The sequence below is a fragment of the Furipterus horrens genome, unplaced genomic scaffold, assembly GCF_987537825.1.
Source record: "Furipterus horrens unplaced genomic scaffold, mFurHor1.1.pri manual_scaffold_13, whole genome shotgun sequence".
Taxonomy (NCBI): domain Eukaryota; kingdom Metazoa; phylum Chordata; class Mammalia; order Chiroptera; family Furipteridae; genus Furipterus; species Furipterus horrens.
Window position 1 is genome coordinate 27,506,087 of NW_028327183.1, and position 23,140 is coordinate 27,529,226.

At 49.7% G+C, this 23,140-nt stretch overlaps 1 protein-coding gene across 3 annotated transcripts in view; it reads right to left on the minus strand.

The window, feature by feature from the left end:
- Positions 1-7,832: 7,832 nt before the first annotated feature.
- MBTPS1 (membrane bound transcription factor peptidase, site 1) overlaps positions 7,833-23,140 on the minus strand; it is a 55,465-nt gene continuing 40,157 nt past the window's right edge. For 2 of the 3 annotated variants that reach the window (XM_090261310.1, XM_090261309.1), the window contains exons 17-23: positions 22,421-22,545; positions 19,239-19,316; positions 16,643-16,783; positions 14,638-14,769; positions 13,362-13,488; positions 10,202-10,332; positions 7,833-8,771 (exon numbers count right to left, since the gene is read on the minus strand). In XM_090261310.1, the coding sequence (XP_090117436.1) occupies positions 8,575-8,771; positions 10,202-10,332; positions 13,362-13,488; positions 14,638-14,769; positions 16,643-16,783; positions 19,239-19,316; positions 22,421-22,545 (931 nt within the window). In that variant the 3' untranslated portion in view covers positions 7,833-8,574. The remainder of the gene's footprint in view (positions 8,772-10,201; positions 10,333-13,361; positions 13,489-14,637; positions 14,770-16,642; positions 16,784-19,238; positions 19,317-22,420; positions 22,546-23,140) is intronic. The other variant, XM_090261311.1, reaches the window with a different exon arrangement.

The following is a 23,140-nucleotide window of genomic DNA, read 5'->3' on the forward strand; positions in this document are numbered from 1 at the left end:
TTTATCCAAGGCGGGGTCTGAAAATCTCCTTTTCTAACCAGCTCCCAGATGGTGCTGATGTTGTTGGGCCGGGACCCCACCTTGGAACCGCTGCCTTACTTTAAACATCTTCAATGCCCAGAGTCGCACCCAGTCAGCCCTTATCTGTTGGCCACTGGATCGTCTCCACACTTTTTTGTCCATGTGGTTTCTCAACCTCCTGACAGCGTCACCTCCTTGCTGTGGACTCTTTTCTTACTTTGCGTGTGGTTGATAAACGCTTGACATGCAGCATGGCCAGCCTCCCAGCATGCCCCGGTGAGAAGGGAGCAGGATTATGGCCAAGGCGCTCAGAGCTGGGCTGGGTCTCTGGCGGGACTTATGCCGACACCACCGGAGCAGTGCGCACTGTGAGCCGGTGCGCAGCACGTGCTGCGCATGCTCACACCCACTCCCAAGGCGGGGTTGCCAGTCAAACGGAGCAGGGACCGGGCTCAGGCAGGTGAAGCCAGTGGCTTCAAAGGTCGTCACTGGAAAGGGACAGGACTGGGATTCAGCCCTGAGTTGTGTGTCATCTCAAAGTCTGCAGTGTCACGTTATCTCCCACACCATACCCTCACTCTTGACAGCGAGTGCCTTGGATCGGAAGCGCTGAGTGAGTGAGTGAGTGAGTGAGTGAGTGAGTGAGTGAGTGAACGAATAGATGGCGGGATGAATACACAGACTCCAGGAAAGAGAGAAAGTCACATGTCTCCCCCATGTGTGAATCTCCTGAGTCTGCTGTCACAAATGGTCACAAACTGGGGGTGGGGAGGTAGGGCTTAAAACAACAGAAATTTAGCCCTGGCTGAGTAGCTCACTTTGTTAAGAGCATCATCCCCATATGCCAGGTTCGATCCCCAGTCAGGGCACATACAAGAATCAACTAATGATTGCATAAATATGTGAAATAACAAATCTCTAAAAATAAATGCAAAAAAAAATTTTAAACACAGAAATTTATTCTCACAGGTCTGGAGGTTAGAAGTCTGAAGTCAAGCTGTGGGCAGTGCTGCGCTCCCTCTGGAGGCTCTAGGGGAGGATCTTTCCTGCCTCTTCCAGCTCCTGGTGGCTCCAGACATTTCTTAGTTCATGGCCACATCCCTCCAGTCTCTGCCTCTGTCTTCACGTGGCCTTCTCCCTGTGTCTGTGTCCTCTCCCAGTGACACTAGTCACTGGACTTAAGCACCCTCAGATATTCCAAGATGATGTCATCTCAACATCCTGAATTACATCTGCAAAGACCCTTTTCCTAAATGAGATCACATTCACAGGTTCTGGGGCATGAACGTATCTTTCGAGAAGTCACCATTCAGCACACTACACCCCACATATCTGGGGTCTGACTGTGTTCTCAATATTCAATCAGTCATGCAACAAACAACACACTGATTGCACACCTACTGCATGCCAGGCCCTGGGGATTCAGAGGTGAAAGAGAAAGTCTCTGCTCTGGAGGAGAGGACGGACAAATAACCACTGTCCAATGGGAGAGGAAGTGGCCCACAAGACTCAGGAGAGAGGGAAATCTAGAGGAGCTTCTTGGAGGAGGTGCAGGGAGCTGAGATGTCTATACAACTTTGGGGAAAGGTGGCCAGGGGAGACATTCAGGGGAGTGATAAGTCCCTGTTCAAAGGTCCGGGGAATGAGCCAATGTTCCCAGGAAGGCCAAGGTGTTCTGGAGTCGGGTACCTTTGGTAGAGCCCGGGTCAGGGCCCCTGGGAAAGGACTTTCTTACAGCACCAGGATCTGAGGCTGGTGTGGTGCATGGCGGGGAGGGAGGGGCAGCAGGTGGCACCTGGGCAGCACCCAGGTAGGTATAGGCTCTCCCACACCTTCCCGTGCAGCCCCACCATCTCCTTTCTGTCCCAAAGCCACCCCTGGGGCAGGGGGAAAGCAGCGGCTGGGCTTTGTACTCCTTAATCTCAGGTCCTGGCACCTCTCTGCCCTGCCTGGGTCTCTCATTAGCTGCCCATTAACGTGCATGACTTAGAAATTGGCCACTGGGCTGTGAAATTCCACTCAATGGGAAAACTTCTTAATTCCAGGGGCTTTGATATGCTCTCTCTGCCAACATCCCAGGGCCAGGTGACCTTTTCCTAGCAGCAGAGAGGCGCCCTGTGGGGCCCCACTGTGTGGGTGGCGGGCACTCTGGTGCACAGAAAGGCAGTGAGCTGGCACAGGAAGGCAGCAAGGTGGCACACGGGTGGCCCTGAGGGTGGGGCAGGTGGGGGCATAGCCCAGCACCTGCACTCAGGAGCCAGCCCCTTCTCCTGTGTCATTCTACCAGGCAAGCAACTGTCACCAAGGGGTGCTCCCACAGTCCCTCCTTTCCTACTCCACAGAGTATGGGTCACAGGACAGGTTAGGAAGCTCCAGAAGAAAGTGACCTCTACTTGTTTCCCAAGAAGTGTGACAGAAAGTTCTGAAAGACAGATGAGGGCAGGTCTCAGGAGCCCGAGTACCTGGGACTGAAGGGTGACCTTGGCACTCACTGACCGCGACCTAGGCCCCATTGGAGTCCCCTGGGAAATGGGGTGGTCACAGCTGCTACCCTACAAAGCTGTTAGGAGGGTTCAGTGAAACATGCTCACAGCCCAGAACTGAGCAGCATGTATTAGCTGTTGTTGAAACAAGGACATGTCAATACCATTTCCAGCATTGATGTGTTTTTCCCTCTGCCTGGTTCTGAGCTTCAGGAACGCGTTCTGAACACGAGCCACACAAGAATACCCAAGGAACTCTCCCAACTGCCAGTGCCGGACCCACCCTCGGGGCTGCAGAGGGGCTTGATCGGGGCGGCCGGGTTTCGGATTCCTGTAAGCTCCCAGGAGAGGCTAATGTGTTGTGGAGAACTGCAGTGCTGAGCCGGGAGGGACAGTGTCTGGCCTCCGTGTGCCTGAGCCCACAACCCCTCTTTTCCCTGCAGCTCTCTGCCCAGGCCTGGCCCACGGAAGGCAGCTTAATAACATGCTGGATGGAGTGGACCAGACGCTGAAGGGGTAAAGCCTCCAGGTTTTCAGATGACAGGAACCTTGGACTTTCAAAGGCAGCTTCATCTGTGCCCATTAACCAGGAGGGACCCAAGGACTCCTGTGAGAAATATGTGACAGCTCAGGGACAGAGAAACCCAGTGTGCTCAGCTGAACAATGGCCCCTAAAGATACCCTCAGACTAACGGCACGGCAAAGGGGACTTTGCAAATGGGAGTAAGCTAAGATCTCGAGATGGGGTGAGTAAGTATCCTGGATGATCCAGGTGGCCCTAAATGGATGGGATTGCAGTGTCCTTAAAACAGGAATGCAGGAGACGTCAGAGGTCAGAGGCTGGGATGATAATAAAGGAAGTGACCACGAGCCAAGGAATTTGGGAAACCTCTAGAAGCTGGAAAAGGCAGGGAAATGGGTCTTCCCTGGGGCCTCCAGAGGGAGCCAGCCCTGCTGATACCCAATGTCAGCCCAGGGAGACTGTTTCTGGACTCCAGCCTCTAGAACTGTAGGAGAGGAAAGGTGGTGTTACACCATGAATTTGTGGTGATTTGTCTCAGTGGCAACAGGAAACTGATACACCAGCACCCTGAGTTCTGGTCACTGGAGTCCCACAGGCCCCAACTCTGGAGCTCAGCAGCGGGGGTCTCTTCTGCAGAGCCAGCCTGGAGACTCCAGGTGAGACATGGCCCAAGGGCACGGGCCTGGCCAGGTCCTGCTGTACCCTCCCTGCAAGAACAACCTGGTGCCAGAGTTATGATCCGACCCCTGCTCCAGGTGCAGGAAGGGGAATTGCATCTGGAAGGGAAAGGAAACATCTTCAAAGTGGTAATGCTAACCGTCCTCCTGCCCCCTGCATCCGGAGGAGGATACTCCATAAAGGCCTCAGCAGGGAGAGAGGCTGAATCCCAAGGCCCTGAGCAGGGCTGGCTTGGGGCAGAGTCCCTGCAGGCGCTTCATCACCTGGGTCCTGACCCCCAGAGAGCCTCTCCCAGGTCCAAGCCAGGGGCTCCTATCTTGTCCATTCACAAGAATTCCCTAGGGAAATTTGGTAGTAAAATTCACAGAACATAAAATTCACCATTTTAGCCATTTTAAAAGCGGACAGTTCAGTGGCACTTAGTATGTTTGCAATGTCGTGCAACCATCACCACTACCTAGTACCAGAATGTTTGCATCACCCCGAAAGGAAGCCCCACACCCTCAGCCATCACTCATCTCCCCTTCCCTTCCCCTTGCCTCTCCCCCTCCCCTAAGCAATCACAGACCTGCGATCTCTGGATCTGCCTGTTCTCACATGGATGGGCTCAGACACTACGTGGTCTTTGGTGTCTGGCTCCCCTTAGCATGACGTTTTCCAACTGGTCCATTTTGCAGGTGAGCTCAGCAGACGTGGGGCAATGGCTGCTAGGGCAGGTTCACCACCAGCAGGGCCCATTCCGCTCCCTCCGGTCCATCACACACGGGGTGTGCTCTTGTAAGAGCATAAGACACGCGAGTGACCGTGCGGGAAGACCTCAGACCTGTGTGTCCCTTACAGGGGGTGGGGCTGAGGGCGGTGCAGCACCCCCAAGCTTCCTGCAATCAGAGCCCTGCCTAACTCTCTAGGGAGAGAGTGGTTCCGGATAAGTCCTGGGGCCCGACCTCCATGCCTGGCCCCCTTGGTCCCCCGGGGCTCCCACGGCCTAGCTGTGGCTGTGATGGGCAGGTTGCTTGTTTTGTTGATTTGACGTAATCGCTCACTAGGATAATGAGAGTCCATGCCAAAAGAAGATAAGGCTCTCTCAAAGCAGAGTTGGCCTGGTGGGGCCACAGCCTTAGGCATAGCTGTCACCGTGATCTCCCACTGATGATGGCGGACATAACTGAGCGCTGGCTCTGTGTCAGGCCCGTGGCTGTGGGATGGCACATGGCATGGCGCAGTGATCAGTGAAGGCCCCCGAGCACCAAGTGGCCGGGCTGCAACTGGACCCCAGGGCCCATCTGTGCCCTGAATAGTGACATCTTTTCTAGAACATTCCTCCCACGTGGGCCCAGGTATCCCATGGCAGCCACCAGGCAAGGCCTTTCTCCTTGTCCAGTGCACTGCACTGACCCCATCGATCATGTCTTCCCAGAGATTTACTCCCCACCATGGAAGCTCTCCCCACCCAAGCTTCCCTCTCCAGCTCAATCTCACTCGCTCCTTCGTCCACCTCATTCCTGCCATGACTGTCCCAAGAGCCCGATCAGTCATCCTCCCAGTGTGTCACACTGTCCCTAAAGCAAGGCCGACACAGAACGTCAGACAGAACCAGCAGGAGGGGCAGAGGTCGGGCACACAGGTACTGCCACTTCCCCCGTGGAATGGGGCCAGTGATGCCTACTCTACAGTGTTCGTTACAGACGAAATCAATGCACGTCCTCAATGTAGGACAGCGAGTCTGGCCAGCTCCTAACACTCCCATTCTGGCTGCAGGCAGGGCAGGCCCGCCTTCGTTTCTGTTGCACCTCTATTGGCACAGCCCGTTTGGCAGGCACATCACATTGCTGCCCGTTGCCCGCACGCCTCTCTATGCCCCCAGGCTTCAGTACTGCACGGACCTGCCCTTCATTCAAAGACCAACCGTAGTCTTTCTGTGCTGCTACGGAGCTTCACCCTGTTTGATTACCCCGCATGGAGGTTTCCTTCTGGGAGCTGCAGTAACCACAGGTCCCTAAAAATCTTGGTATCTTAGTAACTCTCTTCTGTTCTTGACTTAGCCTCACCGTCTGGGTGTCCATGCTTGTCCATCGCTGTCCTCCCCTGTCCCGACTCCATGACCCTACGGCTGCCGTGAGTGTGCTCTGTTCTGGGCTTGGCTGGGCCGCCCCATCTAACAGCAGGACCCAGCTCTGGAGAGAGCAAGTAGGGCACAGGGAGAGACGGTGGCAGGGCAGCCAGTCCTGAAGGCAAAGGTCCCATGTAGACAAGTACCTCGGGCAGAAGAGGGGACACCCTGTGTCCAAGCACCATCTTTTGGGGGTGAGGCACCCAAGCTCCCAAGAGACAGGTGAGCCTGAAAACCCACTCACTGCACAGGGTCTGGCACTTCATTCTGCAGCCACCTCACCTACAGAGGTAGAGAAGCTTTGTCTAGTTTACATAAAACTTTCCCCAATTCAGTCATTTGCCAACATTAAAACTGGGGGATTTCACATGGATTTCAGGCTTCTCTAGAAAAATCAACATGTGCTATCCCTGAGGCAGGGCCTGGTCACTGCAGCACGTACCTGCCCCGTGGCTGCTGTTTCACGCTGGGGCCATGTCCTCGTTCCCCTGTGGGACGAGGATGGGCCGTGACCCTGGCCTCCACAGTGCTGTGGAGCAGGTGGAAAGCCGTCCACCACCGTGCAGAGCAGGCAGGGGGACCAGACAGCTCCACAACAGTGTACAAGCCTAATACATGGAAGTGACACTCATATCCACAGTCTGTCTCTGAGGACAGCACACAACTGAGCCTGAAGGCCCAGGTCTTCGGGGAGCTTGGGGCAGGGAGAGCTTCGTGGGGCCGTCGGCAATGTCTCCAAAGCCCCAAAGCAACAGCAGCCACAGAGTACATTTGAAAGTGCAAGGTCATGACCATGACCTGCCAAGGGGAACCCCACACAGGAGAGTGGGCCTTGGTGGCTCCTCCCTCGTTCCTGGGCCTTTCTCTTTCCAGAACTTCATCAGCACCCTGATCCCACATGGCCTCTGCCCATCTCCTCTCCGGTCAGTGCGTCCTCAGCCGTTTGTGAAAGCTGATGTTTGGCCAGGCAGCATACAAACAATAGACTGGTCAGGCAGGGGTGAAAAACTAACAGGCTGCTTGGATTGGTTCCTTATAAATGACACCTAGGAGATAAAATGAACTTTATCGAAATGAAAAACTTCTACGCTTCAAAGATACCATCAGGAAAGTGAAAAAGACCGCAGAACGAGAGAAAATATTTCCAAGTAAGAGTATGGTAAGAGACTTGTATCTAGAATATATAAAAAACTCTGACAAGTCAATAATAAAAGGACAGCTCAATTAAAAAAAAAATGGGCAAAGTCTCTGAATGGACATTCCTCCAAAGTTGATATACAAATGGCCAAGAACCAGAAAAGATACTCGACATCATTAGTCTTTAGGAAAATGCAGATCAAAACCACAGTGGGACAGCATTTCACACCACCAGATGGTTAGAGCCAAGAAGAGGGCAGCGGCCAGCACCGGCGAGGCTGTGGAGAAGCGGCAACGCTCGCCCACAGCTGGTGGAAATGTGAAAGGAGTCGGGCAGTTCCTCAAAAACTTAGACACAAGAGCTATATGGTTTTACTCCCAGTATGTACCCAACAGAAATGAAAACTACGTTCATACGAAAAAGTGCACACGAATGCTCAGAGCAGTGTTATTCACAACAGCCAACATGTGGGAACAACTCAAATGTCCATCACCTGGGAAATGTATAAACCAAACGAGGTCTGTCCATTCAATGGAATATTTTTCCACCATAAAAAAGAACAAAGTATTGACCTGCTAAAATATGAATGTCCTGAAAACATGTTAAGTGACAGAAGCCAGTCACAAAAGGCCATGTGTTATATGGTTTCATTTATATGAGATGTTCAGAACAGGCAAATCCATACAGACAGCAAATTAGTGGCTGCCGTGGGCTGCAGGGGAGGGAATCAAGGCTGACTTGCTTGGGGGTGATGAAAATGTTCTGGAATTATGGGGGTGATGGTTGCAGGAGCTTGTGAATATACTAAAAACCACTGAATTATACACTTTAAAATGGAGATTTTTATAGTATGTGAATTACGTCTCCACCAAAATTAACAGGCTGATACAGAACCCATTCCAGGCTGTCATCAAAGAGAAATGGGACAGGTAGAAGCAGAGCCCGTGACACAATTCTTTTTAGCTTCATACAGATAATGCATATTTATTGAAAATTTTCTTCACCGACAATGGTGAAATCAAGACCCCATTATTACAAAACATGATGGCAGTTGGGACTTATAAAAATAAAGCGAAGGTCTATGTTTCACAGATCTGTGCAATTAGCCTTCAAATCTCAGTCTGTCCTTTCATCAAAAAGGAGATCACGGAATCTGTGTTATTCCTCATGATGGAATAGTAAAAAACTGCATTCCATAGACAAAAAAAATAGCTTTGCTTCCAAATAGCACAAGTCTTTAAAGTGACTTTTTCCCAACAATAAATATAGAAAATAGCCTTAATGAGTATATCTTAGCTTGGTCAGTTGCGTCATTTAAAGTCCACCCTTCGTCGCGGGGCAGGAGACCGCAGACAGCCTTCGACGTTCTCCAAGTCTTTGGTGCATGCAGCTGCTGGGGGAAGCCCCGCCTGAGGCTGATCATGGAGCCCCTCCTGCGGGACCCTAGCCACGGGACACTTCAAGATGTACGCGAGCCTCCATGCATCACGGGGGGCCCACTGAGAACAGATCCCCGAGCCCGCCAGCTGGAGACGCCTCTGGAAGCATCACAGCTCCGCTGGCCCACTGACCCGTCAGGAGAAGGCTCTCTCTGGCTCTCACGGCCAGTGACGGTCTCATGTCACACAGAAGGGGTCTTTGGTGGGTGAACCTGCTGCATGAGCTGTGGGCGCTTCACCCTGGGTTTCCTCCGCTTTGGCCTGCTTTTGGCCTTGTTGATTTGTACCACAAAGAAGGCCAGGACCACCATGGCTCCCAGGAAGGCAAAGACAGGAATGGTCTGGCCCACCTCCTGGTTGTAGCGGCCAGGCATGATCCCTGCAACAAGACAGCGGTGAATGATCAGTAATACCACAGCTTCTTCTCCCACGACAGGCAAGCTCATCAGAAACGAAAGGCTAACTTATTTCATTAGCTGGGCTTGCAGGGCAAACATAGTTTTTAAACCTTAGCTAAATAACCCAGGCCATTAGTAGAGAGTGAATGAGAGCAACCTGCAGCCTCATTCTCAGACTGGCAGCATCTGAGTGCATGTGTGTGTGCTCATGTCTGCACGTGTATGTGTGTGTGCATGTGTGTTAGGGGGATGCAGTGAGGTCTTCGCCGCTCTTCCCCATGCTCACCTCAGACAAAGACCAGGACTAGCCTTTCTTCTGTCACAGAAAATCTACAACAAAGCTGCCCCAAGCTGCTACTTGTTAAAAAACAATGAAAGATGGACACCCTTGGATGCTGGGAAGGAGAGAGGGTGCTTCCTTCCTAGCTGAGTAGAAGGAAGGAGGAGGAGGCCAGGCAGGGAGTTAAGGACTGCTGGCAGTGCCCCCACCCTCCTGGGAAAGCCTTCCACAGACAGGACATGTGGTCAGAAACTAAGTGGACATTGGAGAACCCTGGCTTTATGGTCAGAATTACTCTGTAACTGAGTAATGCGGGGATTCCGTCATTACTGTCCTCAGTGTGTCCAGGACTGCAGGCAAGGCCCCCAGAGGTTTGGCATCAGCACACAGAGTTCCCAGGGTGGAACTGAGTGGTTAGGGGTGCCCCCTTCTCATCTCCAGAGTTTCTGGCCAGTTCCTGGAACCAGAAGAAACCCTGCTTGGGAGCCGTAACCCTTGGAAGGGCACAGGGGTTTCCAGAGCGGGAGCTGCTGCACACTGCTGAAATGACTTGGTACCAACTGGTAAGGGAGAACCTATCCCAGATAAGCTAGTCAGGCCAAAAGCCATTACCTATAGAGGGTACATTTGATGTTGCTTAGGGTGAGGGAACAGAATCAGGTCAGATCAGCTGAATTTAACTGAGAATACTGCTCAGGTGGGGGAGGGAAGAGCATCGGTGGAGACCTCTGGGCTGAGAATTCAGGGGCTGGGGTGGCAAGAGCCACCTGCTGGGACCCAAACCAGTTGATTACAGGTACCCCTTAGGTTATACAATACATACTCGTTTCCAGAACTTAAATAAAAATGTGCAAGTTACTCTGCTGGAAAAATTTTAAGTGTAATATTGGGCCATCATAAAAGAAATTCAAATTTGAAAACCATGGTAGAACTTTCTGAGAGAAATGATGCTGTGTTTCTCTCTTAGGCCTGCTATGGCCTCACTAATTCACACCACGAGGAAGGCCAGGACTTCCCTGGCTCTCAGGAAGGCAGAGGTGGAACCGTCTAGCCCACCACCCGGGGAGGGAGGGAGTGACTCTGAACAAACCAGCAGGTGAGTCAGCAGACAATAAAGCACTGAGCACTGACCTCCAGGGATGTCCCAGGCACCACTTTCTCCGGGAGACAAGGGTCTCACTTGAGGGCGATTCGATCGAAAGTTGGGTAACACCACTTTGTCCAGGTCGATGGAGAGTAACTTCTGATGTTTCCAAAGATTACTGCAGGAAAATGAATTAAAACAAAATAAAAATAAGCAACTATACTAGCCTAGGAAGCTTAGTTAATACCTAAGAAACAGAAAGTGATCTAAAGAGAAGTGGGAAAGGATGTCCCATTTACATCCACCTAAATGCAACTGCTAACAGCTGTGTGTCGACTTCCAGGTCATGAGACAGAAATGGCAAAATCAAGTCCATACCCACAAGACTTTAGTATCTGAGCAGGGGTAAGTTCTACTGGGTTTGTACTCTGCCACCTGGGAAATTCACTAAGCACACAGAGAAGAAACGACACATTAACCTCCAAAAGGAGCTCAAGCCAGGGCTTTGTGGGGCCAAAGGCCCGTGGAGGTCTCCACCTGGAGACACTGGAGTGGGAGCTGCTGCGGATGAATGCAAACCAAGGCAGCAAAGGTGGCTACACGGGCGCGGCAGCCAGAGCCTGTCCGCCCTCCAGGGCACCACCGTCAGGAGGGAGAGTAAGGCGGACGCACAGGAGCCGGGGGGTGGAGAGAGGCAAACGGGGAGGAGCAGCTGCCTCGCTGCTGGCCCAGGATGGTGAGGTGAGGGAAGGAAGCACTGCTTTGTGAAATGTGTTGGACTTGTTACAGCAGCGCTATGGTTATTCGTTCTGAGATCAGGAGAACTTGTTCAGGACAACAGAACTCAGGCCTGAAGAACAGAGAGGCGGATACACTGCCAAGAGCAACAGAGAGCTGGGAAGGACACCTAGATACAAGAGCAAAGACCACAAACAGAAAAATGTGAAGGCATTCTGGCCAAAACGAGGAAACAAAGTTAAATATGTTTGCAAATTATGAACTCCCCATTTTTCTGCTTCTTATTCATTTGGAAATGGCTGGCCTATCTCTTCCTTTGGCCAAGTGAAAGCAAAGATGCTCAGTTCCACTGGCTGTCCGGGGGCAGGTCAGCAGGAGGCCGGGCGACGCTGGGTCTGCGGAGGAGAGGATTTCTGTGCAGGGAAGAGATAAACTACTTCCACCTGGGCAACTGCCTGGAAAAGGCCAACGAGGAGTACAACCTCTTCTACTGTATACGATTTAACTTTCCATTTCAGGTTTCATCAGTCTGAAAATTAAACTGACAATGTTAAATTATGGAATCAATGACATTTAAGCTTTAGGACTCTGTAGGCGAATATATATGGGGCTATATTTTAATTCTCATAGGTGATACACTGTTCTGGAATTTACTTTTCTGGTGACGGCATTTTCTTGTTAGGCAACTGTGGTAACAGTACACGATGTTATCATCAGAATTTCACAAGGCCTGATGGAAGGAGAGAAGCAGCAGCCTCGCCAGGGACTCCCAGTGGGTGTGACATTCCTGCAGCTGCCCTAAGCACCCTGATACTCAACAGACACACCAGGGAAATGAGCCTGCATTTCAGAAACCGACCAGCACCTGGCACTCGGCACTGATGGACACCCAGGTCCCGCAAGGGCTGCCAGCAGCTGTCTGCCATCATCTCAAACCTCTTCACATTCAGAATGCAGACCTAGGTCTAGGTCACTGAGGACAGAGAATAACATTTGACAACACATAAAATGTGAGATAAAGGTGAAGCCTGGTGGGTGTGTAAGGAAGGAATTCCTGAGCACGACAGTGAAAGTCAAATTCTAGGAGCTGTACAGTATCGGCATGTTGGCATTTGAGGGATTATCTGATGTGGACGGGCGGAGACCAAGGACGTTATGTTTCTCAGAATCCTGAACAGGGCCATGGAGAATAATTAGGTTTCAGAAACGCTAGCCACCAACGACTGTCCAGTAAGTATGAACTGCTGATCACAGCTGGAATTAAAGTCTGGTTTGGACGCTAGGATAATGGTGGGTTATAAATAGATGACGTGTAAAAATGGCGTCTTATCAGGAAATGTTTAATGACGGGATGCTAACAGGAATGGAAAAGCACTCGGTGATCGAAGTTTCAGGAAGACTGCAGACAAGAGCCCATGTGACGGCGCTACAAGTCCTCTGCTCCCTGCTAAGCCTGTTCTGAACAAGGACGCATGGTCAGGGTCCGTCCGTGACAACGCAGAGCGGAGGCGGCGCCCAGGCCCCCGTGCAGGCGCCCTCCTTTCGGGAGCTCACAGCACAGACGGTGGTCCTCTGTGCCCTGCCACACCGACACCTGTACCCACTGAGACCCAAACAAAGTGGGCAGCCCGGCGGGGACGGAGACAGGAGCCTCCCCAGAGGGGCGCCTGCTGCCTGGGGGCTGCCAGCGTGTGCACTGTGCCGCCTGAGGGGGTACCGCTCAGAGGAGAGGCAGTGGGAGGACGGCCCACAGTGCACCCGGGCAGGCCCCGCTTCACCGTACAGACCCCCTCCGTCAGGGAAAGCCCCACACTCCTCGACAGAGCAGGATGCTGTCCATGGATAACTCAGCTTTTGGTTTCCAAAGAGAAAATGCAAATTAGAAGACAGAATTCCACAGTAAGACCGAAAAGCCAGGGATCAGCAACGCCTGGGCACCACACAGGGAAGTGCGCTGACAATGGCCTGTCACGGCAGGAGGTCGCCACCCCAGGCACAGCCTGCGGCCCGGGGAGAAGGGCACAGATGCACACTCACGGGCCAGGCTGCCCCACATCCAGCCCCCGCAGCCCCAGCCCTTGGGCATAACAGAAGAAAGGGCCTGTCTGTATTTCACAATCACCATCACAAACAGGGAGCCCTCGAACCCCGAACCCCAAAGCCAGGGAGTCAGAGCTTCTGTTCAAGTGACTTCACTATCAGATCACAGCTTTTAAAGCAAGAATCAACCAAAACCTAAAAATGCTAATTACCCGAAGCACGTCTTTATGCAGAGTACCACCAGAGAGCATAATTCTAAAGGTCAATATGGGGGCTCACTAATTTAAATTCCCACCACAAAGTGACAAGTCAGAAGACTTGATTACTTGGTGATAATGCCAGTAAAATTCCATTCTCTGATTTAAAAAAAAAAAAGTAATGAATCATAAACCTTGCAGGAGGAGTGGAAAAGCACAGAAAGACACTAACCTGGGAGCCGTCTCATTTAAAGGCTGCGGCTTGGCCCACGACAGGTGCGGACAGGCAGGCAGAGCCCGAGGCTCCGGGCCTCCCAGACGGGCCTCCAGGACCTTGGAGTAGCGGTGCAGGTGGTTCCCTGGGCGGCGTCAGCGCCGAGAGCAGGCAGCGGTCAGTGTTGTGAAGAGGGGAGGGGAAAAATGAAGCTTCATTAATTTACCTGTCTGCTTCCTGCCAACAGGGCCACCGTGTGCTGTTAGCCTGTCCCCCAGGGGCTTCAGGAGTGAGGGCCGGCTGGTGCCGCCATGATGTGTGCTCACTGCTGGAGGCGGCGCGCAGGGAGGCTGGGCAACCTCGACTGACCACAATCGCACGCACCGGCGATCCTTGAGGATCCTAAGCTACAGATACGCGTCCCAGAAAAACCTTTCTCCTCTGAAATATTTAATTCTCAGGCAAAAAATCTGCGTTTTCAAACCTCAAAAATTCTTTTATTTCTCAGCTCTGCTGTCCACTGTAGCCACTAGCCATATATGGCTACTGAGCAGGGCCACCGGGTGTCACATGTGGAAGTAATCATATCATGGTGTGCTAGCCTAAAGCATTCTATTACAGTGAGTTTCACCTGCTTCCTTTTACCTTTCCAATGTGGCCACTGGGGAATTCAGCACTAGGTCTGCATGTGGCTCCCACTTCATTCCTTACACTCCTATGGGCAGTATCACACGGACCACGGTGTCGGGGTCATGGGAGCACTCAGGTCAGCCCTGCCTGCTGCATAACTTGCAGGCGAGGCCACAGGTCCCCGTGCCCCCTTGTCTCAGGCTCCATGGCAGAACCACCTGGTGCCTCAAGCAGTTCCCTAACTTCTCTCAGCTCCCGTTTCTTCCCTGGTGAACTGGAAAGAACAGTTTCCACAGAGTTCTGGGAGGCCCTAGCGAGGGACTCTGTGTGAAGCACCCCCGGCCTGGTGTCTAGTGCCCAGTGAGAGCTCAAAAACGTTGGCCGTGCCTCCCAAAGACCCCCAGGAGCTGGGGTCTTCGTCTGCAACAACAGTAACTCGCAGCAGTGTGAGGACACTGGAGCGAGCGTGAGGCCGTGGGTACATGTGCACCCTGTCCTGTGGAGACCGGCCTGCCTGCAGGTTAGAGCCACAGGCCCCACTCCACCTGCAGCCCTTGGGAAAACGACCAGGGTACCGCCAACGGGCTCCATGTTCTGGCTGGTGTGACTATTTCTGGAGCCAGGCTTCATCCAGGCCCCCACTGGGCACCGGGGGCCCACTCACCTTCCATCCTCTCTGGAGCAGCCAGGCCCGCCCCGCTGGGAGGGCGCTGCCGGTGCCCAGAGTGGCTGAGGCTGGGGGGCGTCACCCCGTACGACGTGTACTGAAGGAGCGCGTCCAGGAGCCAGAAGCAGTCTGTGGGCGCAACAACCACACTGCTTAGGGATTAAGATTTTTTAAAAGGAATTTCTACAGGAAAATAAAAGTTAGCCCCCAAAATGAGGAGGGGGAGATATGGGAGGTGAGAAGATTAGGTCAACATAAACCCCCATTCCTGAGAAACGAGCGTTCTCCACAGTCAGTGCCAGCGACAGAGATGAGCAGGAAACGCGGCCCGGCCACAGCTTCCCCCCGGCCCCAGCGCTCAGGCAGGGCAGCAGCACTGGGCACTGGCTGGACAGGCTGCTGGAGCCCCACGACGCTCTGGGCCCCACGTGAAGAGGGGACCCTGCTCCTTCAGGGATGGCGAGACCCCATGACACCCACTGAGAGGAGTCGGGGCTCCAGGGAAGAGGAGAGGAGAAAGGGCTGCTAAAGCTTCTGTCAATGCCCAAGGCTGTGCTGGGGAAAGGACCCTGATTTATACAGTGAGGGCAGAGTCAGGACCACAGGTACACTCCATAGGGAGGTGGGTTCAAAGTCAACACAAGTGCAGTGTCTAGAAACTTGGGCTGCCCTCTGAGTCGGGGGGGCCCCAACCACCAAGTCTGAAAGTAGAAAACGTTCCATGATTCTGGCAGACACCATAGGGGGTCTCGGTGCTGGGCTATGATCACAGCCCCCATCCCAGAGCCGCGTGGCTGGACCTTCCCATCAAGAGACAGATGCTGCTGTGCCTTTAATCCTGGGATCACTGATTCCACACCACTTCTCCCCATCACTGCCACTCCAAGTCCCATCAACACCTGCCCGGACCACCGGACCAGACAAGACTCCCAAGAGATGCCACCGCCCCGGAAAGCACTTGTCCCACTAAAGAGTGGTTCTGGAGGAGAGCTCAGGCCCCGAAGGCCCTCTGCACTGCTGCCTGAAGTGTAGGGACCAGGACAGTCCTCTCGGGCATTTAAAATTTTAATAGAATAGAATTCTAATAGAAAGTCTTACTAGGTGATTTCAGATCTTAAAAAAAAATCTCCGTGGAAATAAAACATTACCTTTTTCAACTGTGACTTTACCCTTCACTTTTGATTTTTAAAAAGACCAATCCAATGCTAAGGATGCTAAGGGTGCACATAAACACTAGGCATTCATTCAACCTTAACCCAGAGGAGAGGTGCACCACACAACTCCCAGTTGATGTTCCCGTGGCCTCATTCTTTCCAGCTGCAACTCCCCACCCTCCACTCTGCCCAGTTCTGCAGGGAGTGAGAAGATGGGGTTTTAGTCTTGATTTTGTCATCATCTGACCAGGCAAGGAGATGTAACACTTTCGCCATTCCATTTCCTCCTTTACAAGAGAAACATCAACTGTGTCCAGATTTGGAGGATGCATCAAGAGGTGCTGAAAAAGAGGAGCGGTACTAACGACAGGGGTTCCTCTCACCGGTGAAGGCTCTTAACAGCCAAGACACCCTCGTCTGGAGGAAAGCCAACTGCCAGCCCTCCAGAGAAGAGTGGGTCTGACCCGAGAGGGGCACATGCATGGCAGAGCCAGTGATGGGATGGACCCAGAGGGGGAGCGGGCAGGGCAGGCCATGTAAAGCAGCAAAGGATCTCTCCCCTGAAGCACCAGCTGGCCCCATGACAATGAACACGGAGGGGAAGGCAGTGGAGGCAGTAAGCAAGTTTCATTTTGCTTATTAAATGCATCCAAACTTATATATCTATCAAAATATTGCAAGCAATCAAAGAGCAAGAACTTGTCCAGCCGCACCTGGCTCTCAAGAACAGGTTTCTGTTAATTTACCAGCAACTCATCGGTGTCTTTTCAGGGACAAGGGGGAGAAAAGATTTGAATGTCAAAGTCACAAAGTACAATCGACTTTTCAGCCACGCCAGTAATTCTCACCCTTCTGTCGGTGACTGTCATCCAAGCAATTGGAGTCTCCGTACAACACAATCCGGCCTCCACCCTCAGCAGGTATCTGATAAAGTCCCAAAATGGGGACATTCTCAACAACAGCTGTTTCCTGCTTTAAAACCTCCAATCCTGAAACAACACACCAAAAACGAGAATTTCTGTTGAGGAATGAATTAGCTCCCAGTTGCCACTTAATTTGACATGCTTGTCACATGTCAAATCACAGCAAAATCAGATACTCTCCAATCAGAGCAGTACCAACTTTTAATAAAAAGACAATGCCATTAGTACCATTAATTTGGGTTTTAGTAAAATTCACTTATATGTATGTATACATTTCCATATCCAATCTCTTTCATTTTCACTTAAAATTGTAGTAAAATATTTACAATTTTAAAGGTTTCACTTTTCCCTTTTTACATTAAAAACACAAAATTTTGTCCCTTCTTATGCTAAAAGGCTTATGTCCTTGGACTGCATCCACTAGAGGCAGCGGCCAGAGAGCTCTTACTAAACACATAGGTATATCTATAGATACAGTCCCAGATACTCATATCCAGTTTCTTATTATTCAAGCTAGGACAAACACAACTAATTTTTAAAATATATGCCCACATATTTTAAATTTAGATTTAAGATATTTGTTACATTAATCTCACAAATGCAAATGTTCCAAAGCAGAGCCTTCTTATCTGTGCCCAAACAGATGGCAGAATTTATAATGCTTAGTGAATTAAGAAGTCAAAAATGCATACATGCCACAGGCAACACGTGCCAGTGACATCATCACAGAATCTGAGTGTCTCCCCCTGAAGCAAACACATTCCTCGGCACTGGACGATGCACAGCCTTGTCAGAACCCAGTATTTGCCATGCTGGTAATATTTAAAGTGTCTGTGGCTATTAAAATGCAGCAGGACCTGCTCTCCGTGCTTAATTCCCCTTGGAACTGCGTGGAAGAAAAAGCAAGATTTTCCTGGTGGGCGGGAAACAGAGCAGTAGAGCACAGGGAATGGGGAAGCACACACAGCGCTGCCACGGGCCTTGTGGCCTCGTGGCTTCACAGTTTTGTTTCTGACAATAAGATCGTTTGTGATCCAGCAAAACCCAGATCTGCAAATTCCTCTTATGCCCAAAAGATTATTCAACTTAAAGCCTGTGAGGAGGTAAAAATCCCCTTAAAAAGGATTTCAAGGTAATTATTATTTTCAAACTAGCAGAACCCCAAAATAAAGTACATACCCTTAAATCTGCTTTTGATTCCTCTCCCTACGAAACTAGGCACTCTCAGGTGGCCACAAGGCCACTGCTGTCACCCCTGTTTGGCCCCTACCAGAAATGACACTGCCCTGTGAGAAATTGATTTCAGAAAGAATCACTAACCCACAGTAAACTCTGCCATGTGACTGACTATTTATGGGCTTCAGGTGAAAATATAACCCTGTGAACACAGATCTATTGATTGACCTTGCCCTGAGGAAGGGAAAATAACCCCTTCCAGGTAATACAAAAATACATTCTACCTTGCAGTTGCGAACAGATGAATGACAAATCCTTCCTGTCGCCTTGTCGTTTTCAACTAATGACACTGTCCCTCATTTCCAATTACAGAAGATGGCACACTTTACAATGGAGGGGCCTTCCATTGTGGTTATAAAAAATACCCGCTCGCATGAGGAAATGAATACTCCCTGTAAATTTCCATAAGCCTGCCCTGATGGGCACGGAACAGTTCCACAACTCTTGGCAGGGGTGAGAGACACACACGGTGCAGAACGCCAGCTGTGGAGTGCGGGGCTGCAGGAAGAATGCCCGACGGGGCGGGTGGCTGCCCGCCTCTGGGAAGGGCAGGGGCAGCCCAGGTTGTTCTGGCTGTGCCCTGCTCCCCAGATCTGCTCAGGGCACTCAGCACAGTGTCCCTGACACTAGCGGGAGGGGAACTGCAGCCTTTGCCTTCTTGGGCAATGCCTGGCTAGTTAAAGAAAGAAAACTGAAAGAGAAGACCTTTCTTCCCTTCAAATCCTTAAGGGAATTTTAGGAGAGGACCCTGTAATTAATATTCTTTATCTTTATACAGTTAAGAACATCAATACATGGGCAACATTTTTCTAAATTTTAGGAATCTGGCAATCATGGAAGAACAATTTACAAATAGGAACAAAAATTTTAAGCAACTTTAAAGGTAGTTTTAAAAAATATCTACATATATCCAACAGCCTCTCTCCCGCAGGAAATTCGGTTTATTTTGCAGTGGTCGGTATACACATACATCTAAATTATTAGCAAGACACTATCTTATCTGTCTTTGCATCTCTCAGAGCCACACTACCAGAAGTCTTGCCTAAAGTAGGCATCATACAGATGGCATTGCAATAAACTATAAGAACAAAACAATATGGGGATTTCTTTTTGGGGTGATAAAAATGTTCTGGAAGTAGATAGGAGTGATGAAGGCACAACTGTGGGAATACACTAAAAATCACTGAATTATACACTTTAAAGGGGTGAATTGTATGCAATAAAACTGTTATTTAAAACAAAAGAGAAAGAAAAAAACCAGAAGCATATGAATAGCATTCCTTACCTTGGTCTTTGAAGGTCTGTGTTATCACTATGCCATCTTCTGGAAATTTAGCGATGCTGCACCCTGATGCATAATACACTGGAAAACAGTTGTTCAAAGTTATGAGAACACAGGAGCACAGACCATTTTATCAGCAGCTACACATTTATCTAAGACATTCTTTAAACATTATGTCTTCTAGAACTGTTTTTAATTGTAGGAGAGGAGCTGCTATTATTACCTGGTCACACTTAATCTTAGAAGAGAAGTTAAAAAATGCTATTAATATAAGGTTTCCAGACAGACTTCAGAAGTCAGACCTGTCATAGACTTGAAACAACTAAGTCAGGACAAGCAGAATTAGTAACAACAGTGCTGAAGATATTGTTCTAGAAACTAGCTCCCACTACTAATTCGGGGAAACCCCTTAAATGAGATTTGTAAAGTTACTGCATAAACAGGATTATGTAAATGATCAGGAGCCTATTAGGTATTCCCTATTTGGGAAAATACAGGACACAGAACACTGTTATGGGTGGCACCAAAACTAGAAACATTTGCATAAAATATTTTCATTTGAAGAATTTGGACAGGGGGATGGCGGCGTAGGCAGACATGGCTCACCTCCTCGTACAACCACATCAAAATTACAACTAAAATACAGAACAATCATCACTCAGAACCATCTGAAATCAAGTTGAATGGCAGTCTGACAACTACAGAATTAAAGAAACCACATCCACCCAGACTGGTAGGAGGGGCACAGACGCAGAACGGGCTGGTTCCTCACCTACCTGTGGTATATAAAAACTCAGGAGGGATATGTCAGGAGCAAGAAGTCCCAGCCCCACACCAGGACTCCCAGCCCAGAGTTCCAGTGCCGGAAAGATAAGTCCCCACAACTTCTGGCTATAAAAACCAGCGGGGATTGAGTCGGTGGAAGAAACTGCTGGAGCTCCAAGCAGTTCCCCTTAAAGAACCCACACACGGACTCACCTACTCAGACTTGCTCCCTCTGAGCTCCAGCACTGGGGAAGCAGGTTGAAAAGCACCAATGGCATACAGAGAGAAACTAAAGTGTCTGGCTTCAAAGGTGAGCAGAGATCATTGTCTCTTTTCTAAACACCTACCCCCAAACCCCAGAGGCTGGCAAGCTGATGCCATATCTAAGACTCCATCAAACTGGCTAACACTGTTTGCCCCACCCTGGAGATCCTCAGAGACTCCACCCCACCAAACTTATGGGCCCACCCAAGCTGCTTTTCCATATGAATGGCTGGTCTTGGCTTATGCTTCACAGCTTTCTAGATCCTCCTCAAATAAGCAACAGCTGGTCTCAGTAAGCCCCAGGCCCAGCACTAGCAGCAGCCAGCCTAGATTCACAGCTTGGCTTCACCTAGGAATCTCTAAGCCCAACACAGTAGCAGTCATCTCAAGATTGCTTTATAGCTCAGTTAGGGTGTCCCTGGGCAAAACATAGGTCAGGGCTGACCTTGGTCTGCACCACCCAGGAAACCCCAGAGCCAGTGCACCCAGTGGAAGCTACAGACCACACGGGAACATCACCATCCTGCCCCTGCACAGCTGATCCTCCGTGGAGGGCAGAGGCTGGTGATCGTGGTCAGAGCCAGTCCTTGCATCAACTGGCCTGGGTAAATGCCGCCCATTGACCTGCCAAAAGTAATCAATGCTCACCTATAAGAGGAGGGTATACTCAGCCCACACAAAGGACCCACCTTGAGTAGCCACCTTGGGTGATAAGTGAGGCTATGCCACTGGACCCTACAAGAAACCTACTATACTAGGCCACACTACCAAGACATGGAGTCAAAGCAGCTCTACCTAATACATAGAAACAAACACAGGGAGGCTCCAAAATGAGGAGATAAAGAAACATGGCCCAAACGAAAGAGCAAATCAAAACTCCAGAAAAGAGCGGAATGAAATGGAGGTAAGCAATCTATCAGATGCGGAGTTCAAAACACTGGTTATAAAGATGCTCAAGGAACTCAGTAAGGACCTCAACAGCATAAAAACAATCCAGTCAGAAACGAAGAATACAATAACTGAAATAAAGAACAATTTACAGGGCAACAACAGTAGAGTGGATGAAGCAGAGAACCAAATCAATGCTTTGGAACATAAGGAAGCCAAAAACCACCAATCAAAAGGAAAAAGAATTTAAAAAAAAATGAGGATAGTACAAGCAGCCTCTGGGACACCTTCAAGAGGTCCCACATTTGCATCATAGGAGTGCCAGAAGGAGTGACTAAGTGGAAATCTATTTAGTGAAGGAAATAGGCATGCAACTCCAGGAAACAGATAGAGTCCCAAACAAGATGGATGCAAAGAGGCCCACTCCAAGACACATCATAATGAAAATGCCAAAGGTTAAAAATAAAGAATCTTAAAAGCAGCAAGAGAAAAGAAATTAGTACCTACAGGGGAGTTCCCAAAAGACTATCAGCTAATTTCTCAAAAGAAACTTCAGGCTAGAAGGACCTGGCAATAAATATTTATAGTCACAAAAAGCAAGGACCTACAGCTGAGATTGCTCTACCCATTAAAGATATCATTTAGTGTCGAAGGGCAGATAAAGAGCCTCCCAGACAAGAAAAAACTAAAGGAATTCATCATCCCCAAGCAATTATTATAGGAAATGTTAAAGGGACTTATTTAAGAAAAAGATCAAAACTATGAACAGTGAAATGGCAACAAATACAAATCAACAATTGAATCTAAAAAACAAGCTAAGCACACAAAAGGAACAGAGACAGAATCATGGATACAGAGTGTTTTGATGGTTGCCAGATGGCAGGGGGTGTGGAGGAATGGGTGAAGAGGTGAGGGGATTAAGAAGCACCAATAAGTGGTTACAGAACAGCCATGGGGATGTAAGGTACGTATAGGAAATGGGGTAGTCTAAGAACTTTTATGCATGACCCATGGACATGAACAACGATGTAGGGATTGCCTGAGGAAGTGGGGGGTACTGGGTAAAGACGGGCAAAGACGGAAAAAATCAGGACAACTATAATAGCATAATCAATAAAATATAATTAAAAAGAAAAAAAGAAAAAAATTTGGACAGAACTGGAGTGGTAACACCTAGCTTTTCAGGAATCACACCGTTCTCTCTCCCTGTGAAACTTAGACCCTCCTGGAATAACGTGCTCTATTAAAACACAAGCACAAAACCTTACTGTCATGGCTCGCCAAGGTAAAATCCCCTTCGTACAGGCCATCGCTGAACCCCATATTCCAGACAGACAGAAGTTCATTCAGAGCTGGGATGTTGGCTCCTCCGGTGTCCGGCATCCACCACTGCCTGTGAAAGTGACAAGGAGGTGCGAAGAAGGCACTGAAGCACTCCGTGTACACGTACTCTCCTCACGACAGAACAGAACACCCTCTGCCGGAATCCAGTCCAGCCACATGAAGGTTTCAGATGAAGCTAAATGCCTGGGTTTGAGCAATACTATGACAGAAATGCTTCAGCCAGTGTGCAGAGTAAATCAAAGTAAGTTTATTTCATAAAATGCACCCCACGTGACATGAATAGACTGCATATTAAGCCTAGACCTCAAGAGGGTCAGTGAAGAAAAAGAGGTAAGGAAGAAGTATAAAGCTCATCACAGACTCTAAAGAAAAACATTCAAACTATATTACAGGAATGACAATCATAATACATTGGAAATTTACTGATTTACTAGAAGTTTTCTTTAAATAGCAGGTCCTTTGGTGCATTTAAATTTGTATAGATTCAGTAAATGGAGCAACAGAAGAACAGGAAAGAACTAAACAGAAATTTAAAGCTCAAGTATCTATAATCAACAAGGAAAGACAATGAGGCCTTTAAATTAGTACCTGGAATCAATGAGCCTTTTACTGACTTTACAAGCATCTTTCAAGAACATCTCTCC